The 13613-nt window shown below is 40.7% G+C and overlaps 2 protein-coding genes across 2 annotated transcripts in view; one reads left to right on the top strand and one right to left on the bottom strand.

Annotated features, from left to right (window-relative positions):
* MSH3 (mutS homolog 3) overlaps nucleotides 1–74 on the bottom strand; it is a 95790-nt gene extending 95716 nt beyond the window's left edge. Inside the window, exon 1 of the mRNA XM_026035311.1 lies at nucleotides 69–74. Coding sequence (XP_025891096.1) covers nucleotides 69–74 — 6 coding nt within the window. The remainder of the gene's footprint in view (nucleotides 1–68) is intronic.
* A 4-nt stretch (nucleotides 75–78) lies between these two features.
* Nucleotides 79–13114, top strand: DHFR (dihydrofolate reductase). The gene is made up of 7 exons (XM_026036030.1): nucleotides 79–164; nucleotides 433–482; nucleotides 1413–1518; nucleotides 2394–2520; nucleotides 9801–9916; nucleotides 11496–11611; nucleotides 11947–13114. Exons 1-6 carry the CDS (start codon nucleotides 79–81, stop codon nucleotides 11581–11583), a joined length of 573 nt encoding a protein of 190 aa, XP_025891815.1. The 3' UTR covers nucleotides 11584–11611; nucleotides 11947–13114.
* Nucleotides 13115–13613: the final 499 nt, after the last annotated feature.

Below are 13613 nucleotides of genomic sequence, written 5' to 3' on the forward strand. Positions count from 1 at the left end.
GCGGGGGCGGCGCCCCGCGCGGCGCGGGCGGCTGTGGGGCAGGCGCGGCGCGGAGCCCCGTGCGGTGCCGCCATCGCCATGCCGCGCTCGCTCAACTCCATCGTGGCCGTGTGCCAGAACATGGGCATCGGCAAGGACGGCGGCCTGCCCTGGCCGCCGCTCAGGTACGGCGCGCGCGCGGGACTACAAGTCCCGGCGTGCACCGCTGCGCGCGGCCGCCCGCGGGCGGCGCGGGGCCCCGCGGGGCGCGCAGGGACTCGTAGTCGCAGGGGCCGCGGGGCACGAGGCGGGAAAGGCGCGGCGAGCAACGCGCGGCGGGCTCGGCYGCCGTCCGGGGGCCTCCCCGCCGGCTCTGCCGCGTTTGCTGCAACCAAGCAAATAAAAAGTATTCATACCCAGCGCGGTCTTTATTTTTCCTGCTTTGTTTTCTAGGAATGAGTTTAAGTATTTCCAGAGAATGACTAGCACGTCCCAGGTGGAAGGTAACGTTGTGCTTGCCGCCCTGAGCGCCTCTGGCACTGGTCACAGCCAAGAGCAGAAACTCGCTTTTGCCYAGATGTCAAAGTCCAGCCTCCCGGCACACGCTGCCCTTCTCCCCGCATAGACACTGCCCAGCTTTTTCTGCTTGCTCCTCAGTAAAATCCAACAATATATARTTATAATCATTCTATATTTACATGCAATTATTATATAATGCCTTGCTATTTCTTATGTTCATACTTAATGTTTTAAACAAAACTGCATTTTCATATAAATCAAAGAGTCTTTTTTTTTAACTAAAGGTCTAAAAAGTACTTAATCCCTTTGCGAACACGTAAGCTGCCCGTTAAGTCAGAGGAAGAAATTGGTAATGAATCACGTTTCTTTGCTGCAGTTACTCTGCAAACAAGCTCCCAGTTCTGTCTCCCAGCCCCTGTGGGAATCCCATAAGCAAGCAGGGACAGCAGCCCAAGAGGTGGGATGAGCAGCCCGTTGGGCCCGGGCGCTTCCCACTGCGGAACAGACAGCTCTTGCCGCCTTGCTCCTCGCTCCCTCTTTTGTCTTGGCTTTACTGCTTGCTTCGCTGGTCCYTAAGCTGCCCTAACTCGGTATTTGGAGGCTGGGGGATGGTCTCACGCTCCAGGATGAATTTGTGCCCATGGGCAGAGCCGATCCAGCGGCAGAGCAACACGGGTAGCGCCTCGTGATGCTCTTTCAGCCCGGAGTGCAAGGGGCTGCCTTGGTGTCGGCTGTCCACCAAGGCACTGGGGTGAGTGAACAACTTCAGAGCCAGAGCCAGAAAACCCCTTCTCTGCTGATACTGAGCTCAGGAGGAGGAGGTTAAGTCCAGCAGATGTCACTAAACTACCACAACAACAAGCTTAGTACAGAGAAGTTGTTCTGTTTAAATGAATGCGTTCTCTCTCCCGCAGGTAAACAGAATGCAGTGATAATGGGTAAAAAAACCTGGTTTTCCATTCCGGAGAAGAATCGCCCTTTAAAAGACCGAGTTAATATAGTGCTCAGCAGAGAACTCAAGTATGTATGCGAAGAGTTAGGAGCCTGTAAATCAAGTCACAAATCTAAACTAAAAAATATGGATAGAGTGACTATACATTTTAATAATACTTTTTTAGTAATACTTTTTAGTAATACTTTTTATAAAGTAATTCTAAATGTAATTGTTAAAAACTGTTTAGAAAATCTCTCTCCAGTTGTTTCTGAGTGATACCATTACTTCATTCTTCTTTACATAAAACAAATACTAGTCCTGGATCTACATAGAAACCATCGTGTCTTAGTCCTTTTGACTTATGTATTAAATTCTGTTTCTCTTGTTTCTGGTTACTGACTTTGTTATTCTCTTCTTGAGACTAACTTTTATTAGCATTTAAGGGAAAAGAACATGTTCTTTTTTAGAGCTTTTTTTCTGACGCATCACTCACAATCATTCAAATATTCTTATAKAACAATGTTTGCTATAGTGCTTTACTATTTTGGAAAGTGTTAGGTTTGCTTGTTTTTGTTTTTTTTTTCTGAATATAAGGTATGGAACATTAGAGTCTTTCTTGACAAGTTTTATTGGAAAAATATTAATGTTTTAGAATGGGTTTCTATTCTATATTGGTCTGTATTTGGTTAGATATTTAAATCCCCATGCTTTTTTCCATCTACTACAAAACTTCAGGTATATAATTTATATTGCTTCTGAAGTCACATTTATGAATGAATTCTAATTTATTAAGCACCGTGCAGTCAGATGAGAATTCTAGCATGATAGGCATTTCAAAAGAGTAAACTGATAGGAAGCATTTAATAACTTGTCAATTCAGCAAWATACATTATGTGTCTATGCATATTGATTATCATGATGGATGTCTTTTAAGTTAAATAATAAAACTTTGTTTTTCTAGGGAACTCCCAAAGGGAGCACATTATCTTTCCAAAAGTCTGGATGATGCTTTAGCTCTTCTGGATTCGCCAGAATTAACAAGTAAAGTAGACATGGTTTGGATTGTTGGAGGCACTTCAGTGTATAAGGTACCTTTAAAGTGAACATCATAAATGACTAATTTTCTGCAGATGGARGAAGTGTGGCTCAGGTCCCTGTTCCACCTGCTTTAGGAAGCTCAGAGACAAGCTTTTCCCTCATTATGACCCAGCAAACTCCAGTGATACCAACAAGTCTTAGAGTGCTAAAATGACTGTTCTGATGTTTCTTGCCTAGTTTACACCTGGTAGAGAGGTAGGTTTCATGAATCTCTTCTCTATAACCTAGGGAATCTGTCTATAAAATAGTCCCTCTACTTTCTTTTTTTCTTTTTTAATTTGTAGTCTTACAATCACTTTTACATGTGGTGAAGTCTTCTCTCTATCCATCCAAGTCCAAATCTACTCAGTGATAATTGGGTAGTATCATAAAGAAATAGCCTATACTTTATTCTCAGGTGTCTGCTGTCTGGTGCCAAGTGGTACATTTATTTTTGGAGGCAGATTCTCTTCAGATTAGCTGTCACACAGGAGCAAGAGATTGGATTAGGCTTCTGCCTAATACTCTGCAGTTCTGCAGGATACACAGTGTGGGCAAAAACGACTGCCTCGTGTGCCTGCACCGTCATCTAGTGCTTCAAAGACTGACAGTTTCTGCTTGCTCTTACAGCCTGTTCTGTAGGCTTCTAATTTAACTATTTTCCTGTGCTGGATGGCATTTCATAGAGAACAATGATATTTTTAAGACTATTACTCACCCTTACTTAGAAAGATTGTAAGTATACAGTTTCGATCAAAGGAGTTTTTGCAACATATTGCTGTGTTGGTTAGCATAAGGAATCTGACTTAAATTTTAACTGTTTTCCCTCTTTCAAGCTTCTATTCAAGATGTTTTAAATGAGTTTTTAATTCACCAAGAATATGTCAGTTTTGTACAGATTACTGCATTTAAACTAGCATTATGGTCTTAATTAAAAGGGTTTGATGGAAGCTGTGCCACTTTATGAAAGCTGCCAATAATATTTTTAGTGTCTTTATTAAAGATGCACAAGGGAATAGTACCACTATAGCATGTAGTAATGTGTGAGAAGTAAAATACCAATTGATTACCAACTGAATCGTTTTATTCAGTAATAGTAGGTATTTACCTTTAACGCCTTATTTTGATCTTACTGTTTTTATATGGTTTAAAGGTTTAGAACAGCCTGTGTTTATTCGATATAAACCTGTTATGAAGAAAGTGGCTGTAACTGCTTTAGCAAGGGGCTGCTGCAGGATTGATCTGAAACAGACAGTGCTGAGTACAGGACATTCTCACTGTGAGCACTTGGACAACTGGAAATCAAACTCCTTTACAAGGACAAACTGTGATGAGGGAAGCAGGTGACTCTGGAAAGCATCATGCTTTCCTTTAAACTGTCTCCTGCAGGTGAGGGTGCCTGCCCCAACCACCCAGCCTTTCCTGTTGCTGATGCTGTACCTGGCTTGCTTCTGTTCCTTCTCATCCCTGAGTAACACTATGATGATGCCTCCTGAGTAAATYCTCTTTTGCATTTGTGCGTGGCCACACAAGTGTGCAGTGGAGAGGGAACAGTGAGCTCACACATGTGCTCGTGGCACTTGTTTTGGGAGGACTCCCTGCTTGTCACAGACTGCTGCAGGCTCCTCGAGGGCTCAGTAGAAACATGGAATAATGCCATTTTTAGTCTTCACCACTGCAGGTGCTCTGCTGACCTTGTCCTTGGCACAGGAGATGAACTCAGGCCAGTAGGAGCTCCTTGTTCTGGGCATTTGGAGAACAAGGAGTGAGTGTAGCAGATGTGAAGGTGCAGAGCTGAGGCTGTGCCAAGAGTTTGCATACAGCTCTGCCACTGCCAGACATCACTTCCACAATTCCTGCCTTTCCTCTGCCAAGAGGAGTGAGCCTGTCAGTCTCGGAACACCTACAATGCAGCTGTCTGTTGCTTAGGGCCCTCTTGCCCACAGCTCCTAGGTTCTCAAGCACAGTTTTCTCCAGAGTCGTGGGAAGTACTGGCATAAGCTTATTTCTGCCTTAAGTACCTTAAAGAGCAGAGAAAGGAAAAGCTCTGGTAAGATAAATTCCACTGACAGGTTACCTTCATGCCTTGTTCAACAGCAGACTGGGGGAAGACTGCCTCACYTGGGACCTGGCTGGCCTAGGGAAGGCAGAGCAGCTGGATATAGTAGGCATTTTGGTAGGGAGCAGGGAGAGTTCAGCAGAGTGTCGGTGTGAGGAAGTGAGGGCAGAAAGGATGGAAAACAGCAGTCCCTTGCACAGAGGACTGTGTATGCTGGTTCAGTAATCTCCTCCAGCTTCAAAACGTCCTCAAGGGGGAGCTTTCGAGGCTGTTTATTGTCTGAGATTTACCTAAAGGCAGCCTTCATCTTCTTAAATTTGATATGATACTGCTCACCTCGTGAGGATTGTAATCTTGTGCTGCAGCCACAAAGTGATAATCTTGTCTGCAAGGAAGGTCCTAGAGCTCCCACAGCACAGATTTACAAGCAGAGTCCTTGATCCCAGTATGACACCATGCTGGACCATCAGCGATCTGCTTGATCTGCTGACTTGGAGGCATTGATGTTATTACTGACCACGTGGATGCGAATGGAGAAGTAGAGTGGCCCAGAGGAGGCCAGCAGACCACAGCACATATGAAGGCGTTAGGCAACGTGAGAGGTGCCCCGTGATGTTGCACAAGCCCTTGAGGCTCTGAGAACTCCGAGAGGTTTTTAGGTAGTTGCTGTGTGCTGGAAAACCTGTGGCACTGTGACTCACTCATTTGTTCTGTCTCTTGAGTCCCTATTAACAGTTGGAGCGTATCGGACAGGCTCCTGGAAGAGATTTTTGATGTGGTTTCATCCCAAAGAAATTCACTTCGTACACACTAAGATTGCTCCCCACTGCAAGCAAAGTGGGGACAACTGGACTATTCACTTCAAAGCCACATTTCTGACCTAAAGCAACCAAGTAGTTGCACGCAGTATGGAGGTACCGTCTCTTAACTACGAAGTTCAGATCTTGGCTTTATTTGTGGAAAAACAGTACTACCTGGAGATCGCAAGGAAGTCTGGTGAATATAAATGGTGCCAGCGTTTTTTACACCAAATTTAAACTGCGTGCTTGAAATAAATTCGCAACAACCATTAGATCTTGCTAGGAATCGGAACTGAGGGTCTAGTCACATTCCCAAGTAATGAACAGAGGCTTTATGATGGCCTCTTTTTAAAAGCAGGCACAGGTGTACCTATGTGGATGGAATGCTCTTACAGTAATATTGTATGCTGAGGGTTTAATATAAATCTTGTTTTATAAAGATAAGTGTGCACATATCCATAGCAGTAGTGAACTTAACCAGCGGGAAAAAAAATGCAACAAAACTTAAAATTATATATATATATATATAAAATATATAATTTTATATATATATAATATATATATACATATATTATATATTTATATATATATATTTATATATAATTATATTATATATATATATATATAAAGGCTAAAGGTCAAACCACCTTGATAAAGCACTTATCAAACATTTAAAAATGTCACTTCTATTTTATATGTTCCTACTCAGATTGTTGCTTTCTCAGTGCCACAGAAGCAAACGACGACATTCAAGGTCGCATTGCTGAAGTACAGAATTGTAATTTCATAACAAGAACAAGAAGTTCTTTTTCTTTCATATGTTTCRTCTTTTTTTTTTGCTATTTAGTTATTATCTAGGCTGGGAATAACAGAAAATAGATGCTKTAGATAAATAGCATTTGGGGAAATTCTTTAAAGAGGCATGAGCTGGAAAATTTAATTTTCAGTGATCTCCAAGGGAAAACTTTATCTAATTGTAATGCTTTATCTAATTTTCAGGTGTTTTTGGTAATCTTCTATTTCCTCTCATTCTTCAGAATTACTGAATTATAAAGTTGCTATTCATATTTACTGCACTATTTCTCTTGCAAATGTTTAATTACTGCTTAACTAGAATTTATTCATGAAGCCTATAAGGCTCACTAGGTTATGAATAGCCTGAGTGTGTTTTGAGCACTGATTTGCTAAGCCTCAAATCTTTGCTATAAGTTTGACCCCTTTAAGAGATAAGAATAATTCCTGTCCCTACCTTTGTTGTGGGGTTTTTTTGTTGTTTCGTTTTTTTCCCAAAGCTGCCAAAACTTTACCAGCTAATACCTGGTATGTTTAATAAAGACTACCTTTTACTTAGAATGTCTGAATTCCCTATAAGATATAAAAGAGGTAGAATTTTCTCTCTCTCCCTCCCCTGCATGTAAGGCAAAATGCTTTTAAACTGTGTACTTACAGGACTAGAGACTGACGTGTGTGTGTTGCTTTCAGCCCGAGATGTAAGCAGGGGCTGAGATCCAGTTATGGGAGAGCTGGGCAGCGAGCTCATTTTTCCACACTCACCCACTGCATTCCCGTGGGCKGGCATCGCTGCCGTTCTCTTGGAGCGCAGCTGACTGGGAACACGAGTGATCATTCTGGTGGCCTCACAGGTGGCAGGTTGGTGGTGGGTGTTTTACCAAACTCAGACTTATTCTGCAAGGGTAGATGGCCCTAAGCACTTATGTATCCAAGGAAGATTGCCGTCTTCCCAACACATAAGCAAACGGGATGCTTATATTTTATTATTGCTGTGGCACTCCTCCTTTATTGAAGAATTTTCGCTCTTGGCTGTGTGTAGTTGTCTAATGAGGAAGACAGCAGTGRGAAGAAAATTTGGCCTCTATTCCTATGTCCCTTTAGGAGCAGAGGAATCCCTTCTGAGCAAGGATTAGAGGCGTCTTAATGCAATTCTGTAGCATCTTTTTTATATAAAAGTGTCAGGATCACAGCATTGCTGTTAACAGCACTGCAGCTCCCCCTTCTCACCCTCACAAAAATCCATTTATTGTAAAAAAAAGATGTATTTTTACAACTAAAATATATAATTAATGTACTTATGCCTCAGGAGACCAATGCTTCTTGTTCTTACCTAGTCTAAATTAAGATTAGATGAAGCAGAACTACAGTGCTAGCAATGGACTAGTGCATTTAACTAATAATTTCTTTTAAAAGAAGTTAAAGAACACTGTGATGTACAGGTCTAGCTAAGATTCTTCTAGATAGGTTTTAAAACCTAGTTTCTTCATATTTCTGCACATTTGRTAAGGACACGACTAGCCTTTCCAGTACATTCTTCAAAATAAAACCAGAGGATTTTTTAGCATAGGAAAGGAAGATAAAATATTCCTATTACTCTTAACCAAGCTGAGTGTCCTTGTTCTTATGAACAAACATTGATTTGACATTCCTTGGGGAAAAAATAATTACTAGAGAAGGTTAACCTATGAATCAGAGTTGCAGTCACAAATCATGCAGCTATGAAAGGCTGTTGCTTTTTAAGTWCTTACTGAGTTAATGGTAAAGGAAAAGGCTCAAAAGGCCCAGAAACACACAAGAAAGTCTAGTGAGTGAAGTGTAACTATTTCTGTATGGGCAGGGTTTTCAGTAAGGTTGATGGAAAATTTTGGTTATGAAAGGTGCAATTAATTGGCAATTGCTGCACCTGCCTTTGTGTCTGGCAGAAAACTGGTGATAGGAACTATCACAATATTCTCTCCATCCCAAAATTTAGCCTTAGCAGCTTGGGAAAGAGTTTTTCAAAGGTACTAACTTGCATTTGATGGACCTAAAACTTTGTGAGACTTCTAGCTCTCAGATTTTTATATATATAAAATAATTACTTTAATATGCTTGTGACTTTTAAAATACAAATTGCATATGTGATTCAAATACATTTTAAGCCTTGAAAACCAAATGCAAGTGAAACAAATGTTTCTCTTGATTTTTTTTTCCTTTATCATGTTCTCCTATTTTGTTTGAATCAGCAATGCTGTTGTCTAGTAGACACTTGACTTGTTGTCTAGAAAGACACTTGAAAAAATAAGTGCCGCAGAGGGTTGCTTTGTCTGTTTTATTTGGTTTMTGTAACCAGTAGAAGATGGAGAAGTAGAAGCACTGTGTCTTCCTTCTAAAATCTGAGAATCTTTAAGTGACGAGAGGCAATTTCTGCAGCAATCAGTTGTTGTGCCTGCTAGATTACAGTGATTTGGTAATAAAGCTATAAAAGATTAGCTTTCTGTATTGTACTTCTTAAACTGCTTGTACTGTGCAATCACTGTTTGCTGCAGAACTTTAGCTGTGTTTTAACCTGTATTCTACAAAGAGAAACTTCCCCAAGGTGATGGTCCTATAAAGGCAGATGTAGTATTTGACGTGGCTGTCATGCTTTGTGATTCAGAGACAGGCCTACTGAGGGTGCTTGGGAGGCAGTGAAAAGAGCAGAGTATATATAAAGAGCTCCAACTCATGCAGAGGATGCCTTACCTAGGATGAGAGGAGGGGTCCTGCTGCCCCTGCTCTCCTCCTTCCTCTCTCGTGGAATCTCCTCTGGTTTGACAGGTGGTTGTGCTGTTTCTGGAGGAACAGTCCAACAGCCACAGTTTTGACATTCTGTGCTCTGAAGAGAACTAAAATCAGATTTGCTTTTCCCTAGTCTAGTAGGTTATTTCCCTAGTCTGTTAGCTCAGTAGCTGCTGTGTAAGAAGGGAAGCCTGTGGGCAGAGCGAATGGATAAACCTGTCCCAGGGAAACCAGGACCTGTACAGAGAGAATCCTAGGAGAATTAAGTGACTAACAGAAGAAAAACAAAAATAGAACTGCTATTACTAAACTCATTTCCTAMTTGCTGGGAATGAGTTGCCTGTTGAGTATCCTACTAACTTTCCACAGTATTGCATCAGCACTGGAACTGGATTTAGATGCTGCATATTCTATGTAAGTGTCCAAGATCTACTAATATATTCTATAATGTGATATGCTCTGTATGTCATGTTAAAACTAGGGAGCATTCGCCTTACTCTGTTAATAGAATAAATATACATAATATATCATTCCTTCATTAAACTCAGAGTAAGTATTTCAGAATTCTGTCAGATCAGCACTTTGCATCCCAGAACATATTTCCATTACCAAAAAAAGGTGGTGAAATTCATAGGGTGAATTGGACAAGGCAAGAGAAAATAGTACTTGAAGGAAAAAAAAAAAAGATATCTGAAGGGTCTTATCTCTCGGCGAGAAAAGTGATAAAGAAAACCAGCATGTCAAACAGATCTCATTTAACATCGATGTTGTCTTACAATGCAACATCAACAATGTCAGTAACAAGAATAATACTTCATGCATCTTTGAGCTGTTTTTCAGTGGAGAACTCCATTTTTAATCCTTTCTTTTCTTTTTAAAGGCAGCAATGGAGAAGCCAATTAATCATCGCCTGTTTCTGACAAGAATTTTGCAGGAATTTGAAAGTGACACATTTTTTCCAGAAATTGACTTCAACAACTTCAAACTTCTCCCAGAGTAAGGATCAAGATGCATAAGTGTCTTGTGTTCAGATGGCAGAATTCATAATTTACTGAATGATTTTTCCCCAGAATCACATTTTATATAGAATCTGGAATTTGCCATCTTAGAACACCCCAAGTGAGAAGGGTTTTGAACCTTGTTACATTTCTTCAACCCTCCTGTAACAAACCTTCCTTGACAAAGGACATGTCATTTTGCCAGCAAAGCAACTTTTGTAATTTCTCACTTGAAAATTGCTTAAATATTTACAAAGATTCATAATTGCCAATATTATCAGTCAATAGGTTATTTTAGTCTCTGTAAGTGTCTTTGTTGGATTGTCAACGGCAAATTACATGGGTTTGAACAGAAAGAGTTGAGCCTGTATATATATATTTTTTAAAGTTCATTCTTGTCTCTTAAGCAAATTGCTTCTTCCTAGAAATTTTGTTAGAACCGATATTACATTTTAAGTTTCTACCATTCATTTTGGTTTCTTTTCATATTGTCTTTATCGTATTSCAGCCATTCGTGTTCTCTGCAAGGAGATGATATCCAAGGGCGGTGGTGGGATAGTAAGAAATTCAACAGAATTTCTGCCTTAAGAACAAGCAGAAGGAAAGAAACTCCTCCTCTTCTTGCTGCTCCCGTTTTTTTTTGGCCCCACCTAGTTACAGATCAGCAGTGAAAGAAATACAAATGCAAGACAGGTTCCCTGCCTGCAACCCCATGACAGCAGAGTGGATTAGCATTGAAGAGAGGGAGAGCAGGCAGAGATGCAAAATGAAGGCTGCTGGAGAGACRAGCAGGATCAGTGGGAAGAATGAGTCACCTCCTTCACTTCTAACATATTCTGAACAGCTCTGTGCMTTATACCATAAGGCTACTTCAAGATACTGATCATTGATCCAAAGCTGCCCCTCTTCCCCTTTGTTTTTTTCTCAGGAATGCCTTGTTTGGATTTAGACAATGAACTAAAATGAGAATTTGCTCCTCAAACATTAATTTATATGAAAGCAGCCTTTTTTTTTCCACTACTAAAATAGAAACCTAAGAGAAGTCTGTCTCTGCAATTTTTTTCCTCCCTCGAAATCAGCGTTACTTATTCAGAACTTTTATTCTATTACAGCAAGCTGAAGAGACTTTTAAAGGGTCTATTAACTGTTTTAGTAACGCGGGAATAAAAGGAAACGTTTTGCAAGGTAGTGATCACCTGCTTGAAGCTGCAGAGTTTGTAAGAGGCCTTTAGCAACAGCATTTCCTTTACACCATCTGTGTAAAGCAAAGATGTTTGCATCTACTTCTGCCTCTATAGACATTTCAAATAATATGATAAAGGCCTTAATCAAACTGTTTCATTGATTGATTTTTTTTTTTATATTGATGTATACTTTCTTCATTTCAAATAGTGCCTTCTCCTAGCAGTTAATGTAATTCCTAAAACCAGACAGGCAATCAGTATTCCTGTGGTAAGGATGGCATTTTCATCTATTTCAAACAACTCTCTTCTGATTGATTGGAAAAATTACCAGTGACTCATAAGGATATTTTTATCTACTCATTGGCCTTTCTTGTTCCCTTACTCTCTCTCCAGATACCCTGGTGTCCCTGCTGGTATCCAAGAAGAAAACGGCATCCAGTACAAGTTTGAAGTGTATGAAAAGGTTGTCTCGGCACAATAAACGAGGCTTTCTGAACTTCCACATAAGGGTAAGCATTTTAAATCATCAAGTGCGTGTAAATTGAGTGTAAATATATATGTATGGCATTGTTGCTAGAAAATCCTGCTTGATAGTGCAATACTCCAGCAGTGACTGACTCCAGAAAACAGTGCACTTGGAACATGCATCGTGCAGTAGAAACGGGAGTGCAGTCAGGTGGCTCTAAGTAATGCCCCAAAGGTTGCAGAAGAACTTGTATTCATCTCTACAACCCAAGGCAACCTCCCTAACAATGACATGAGCAAAGAAGGCAGATGTAGACTGAATGAGAACTTTTCTAACTAAAATACGTGTTTTGAATATGATATTTTTTTTTTCCTCTAGTTTGGCATATCTACTAATTCAACAAGTCCAACACTGAGAAGGCATCAAAGATTCTAAGCTTGATTGGGATGGTTTCTACATTTATAAGGACCTTTTCAATGTGTGGAAGAAAGGGAAATTAAGTTTGAAAGCATAACAAAGGATAAGAAGGAATAAGATTGCTCAAGTAATGTTGAAATGGAGCTCAGAAGTCTCAGGCAGTAATCCAGGGATACCCGGATCCTTCATGGAAGTCCTTTATCATCATCTTAGCCATCCTGGGTACATGGCCTACATCATTCCTCTTGACTGAAAATACTGTATTACAGCTTAATCTGATGAAGTTGTTTAGTTTTCCATTGACCTAACACTTGTGTAAAAGCTTGCAGATCCTTCTGGCTTCCCTACAAAACTGCTATGTCAGCTTGTCTGTGACCACATTGTTGTGCAAGAACATAAACATACGTCCTTAATAGTGTCTTTTTCCTGTCCTTTCTGAGTTTTATCAAAACGTATGGTGTTAACTTACTTTGTCAGTGGATTTCAAATGTGGTGTGTGGCATAGAAATACGGCCTATGAACAGATCATGGGCTTCCCTTTCTTCTTTGGAGGAGCTGAGATGGTACCATTCTGCTTTATTATTCCGCAGCAGTGGGAAGCATCACCTGGCACTGTGCTCCCATGGCATTCTGGAGGAGTGGAGTACCAAGGGGTGCCAGATGCCTCTGTGCCGGCACTGACAAGGCCTCACAGCACCAGCCACGCTAGTGCGTTGCTGTGTTCTGACTGCCCCTGCCCGGGATGTGCTTTGCCCAGCTCTGCTTCCCTGTGCTCCAGCTACCACCCTGAGGATGAGAGTGGACCAGAAGGGATCCCTGCCTCCTCGTCACTGCTGGTCAACCTGGGAAAGTTAAACCTTTAATTGAAGGAACCTCAAGGAACTTAGACCTCAAAAATCTGCCACCTCTTTSCCTAGAGCAATAGCATTTTTAAAGCTTCATCACATGAAGCGGTATGAGAGGTTCATTGATAAGGCAAAAACATTTAGAATATCGACTTTGAACAGCCATTGAGTTTTTCATGACAGCATGACAACAATTTAATAGTGCCAAGAATAATTTTTGTAGTTTCTGTCTCTGTTCRTTTGCAGTCTTAAGAATCTAAGTACTTTCTTTTGTTGGTCTTCTTATTCTATACGTGCTACCTTTACAGCAGTCAATAAAGATTTAAACATCAATATCATATGCTTGTGTAATAGAGCAAAAAGCCTAATGGGATATAATTTGATAGATTTGCCAATACAAAGCAAGAGAATAAAGAGGATGAGGAGAAAGGCTGTGTTTGTTGTTGCTGTTTTGTTTTTTTTTTGGGGGGGGGGAGGTGCTATGGGGGGATGTGTGGCTGCAGGGGTGTTAAAACACCAATCAGTCACCCTGGTAATTAAGACAAAATAACTTTCCGAAAGAATGAAACATTTTAAATATTCCAGTTTACATTAAAAAAAATGAGAGGATTAAAAGCTATTGCACCACAAGTGCAATTTTGAACTAAGAAAATATATTTGATGGCAGTGAGGTTGGGTTCAGAAGATGTTCCTCTTAAAGACAAACATACTAATCACTGCTACGTTAGGTGCTTAGAGTTCCAGAAGATGGACAGGCAGAAGAGGACAACTCTGTGTGTGTTC

Source organism: Nothoprocta perdicaria, unplaced genomic scaffold, assembly GCF_003342845.1.
Source record: "Nothoprocta perdicaria isolate Ctin4 unplaced genomic scaffold, notPer1 scaffold_1, whole genome shotgun sequence".
Taxonomy (NCBI): domain Eukaryota; kingdom Metazoa; phylum Chordata; class Aves; order Tinamiformes; family Tinamidae; genus Nothoprocta; species Nothoprocta perdicaria.

Coding starts and splice junctions, on each gene's coding strand:
- DHFR (XM_026036030.1), top strand. CDS start 79: ATGCCGCGCTCGCTCAACTCCATCGTGGCCGTGTGCCAGAACATGGGC. Junction 165..432: donor CTGCCCTGGCCGCCGCTCAG/GTACGGCGCGCG, acceptor TTTGTTTTCTAG/GAATGAGTTTAAGTATTTCC. Junction 1,519..2,393: donor GTGCTCAGCAGAGAACTCAA/GTATGTATGCGA, acceptor TTGTTTTTCTAG/GGAACTCCCAAAGGGAGCAC.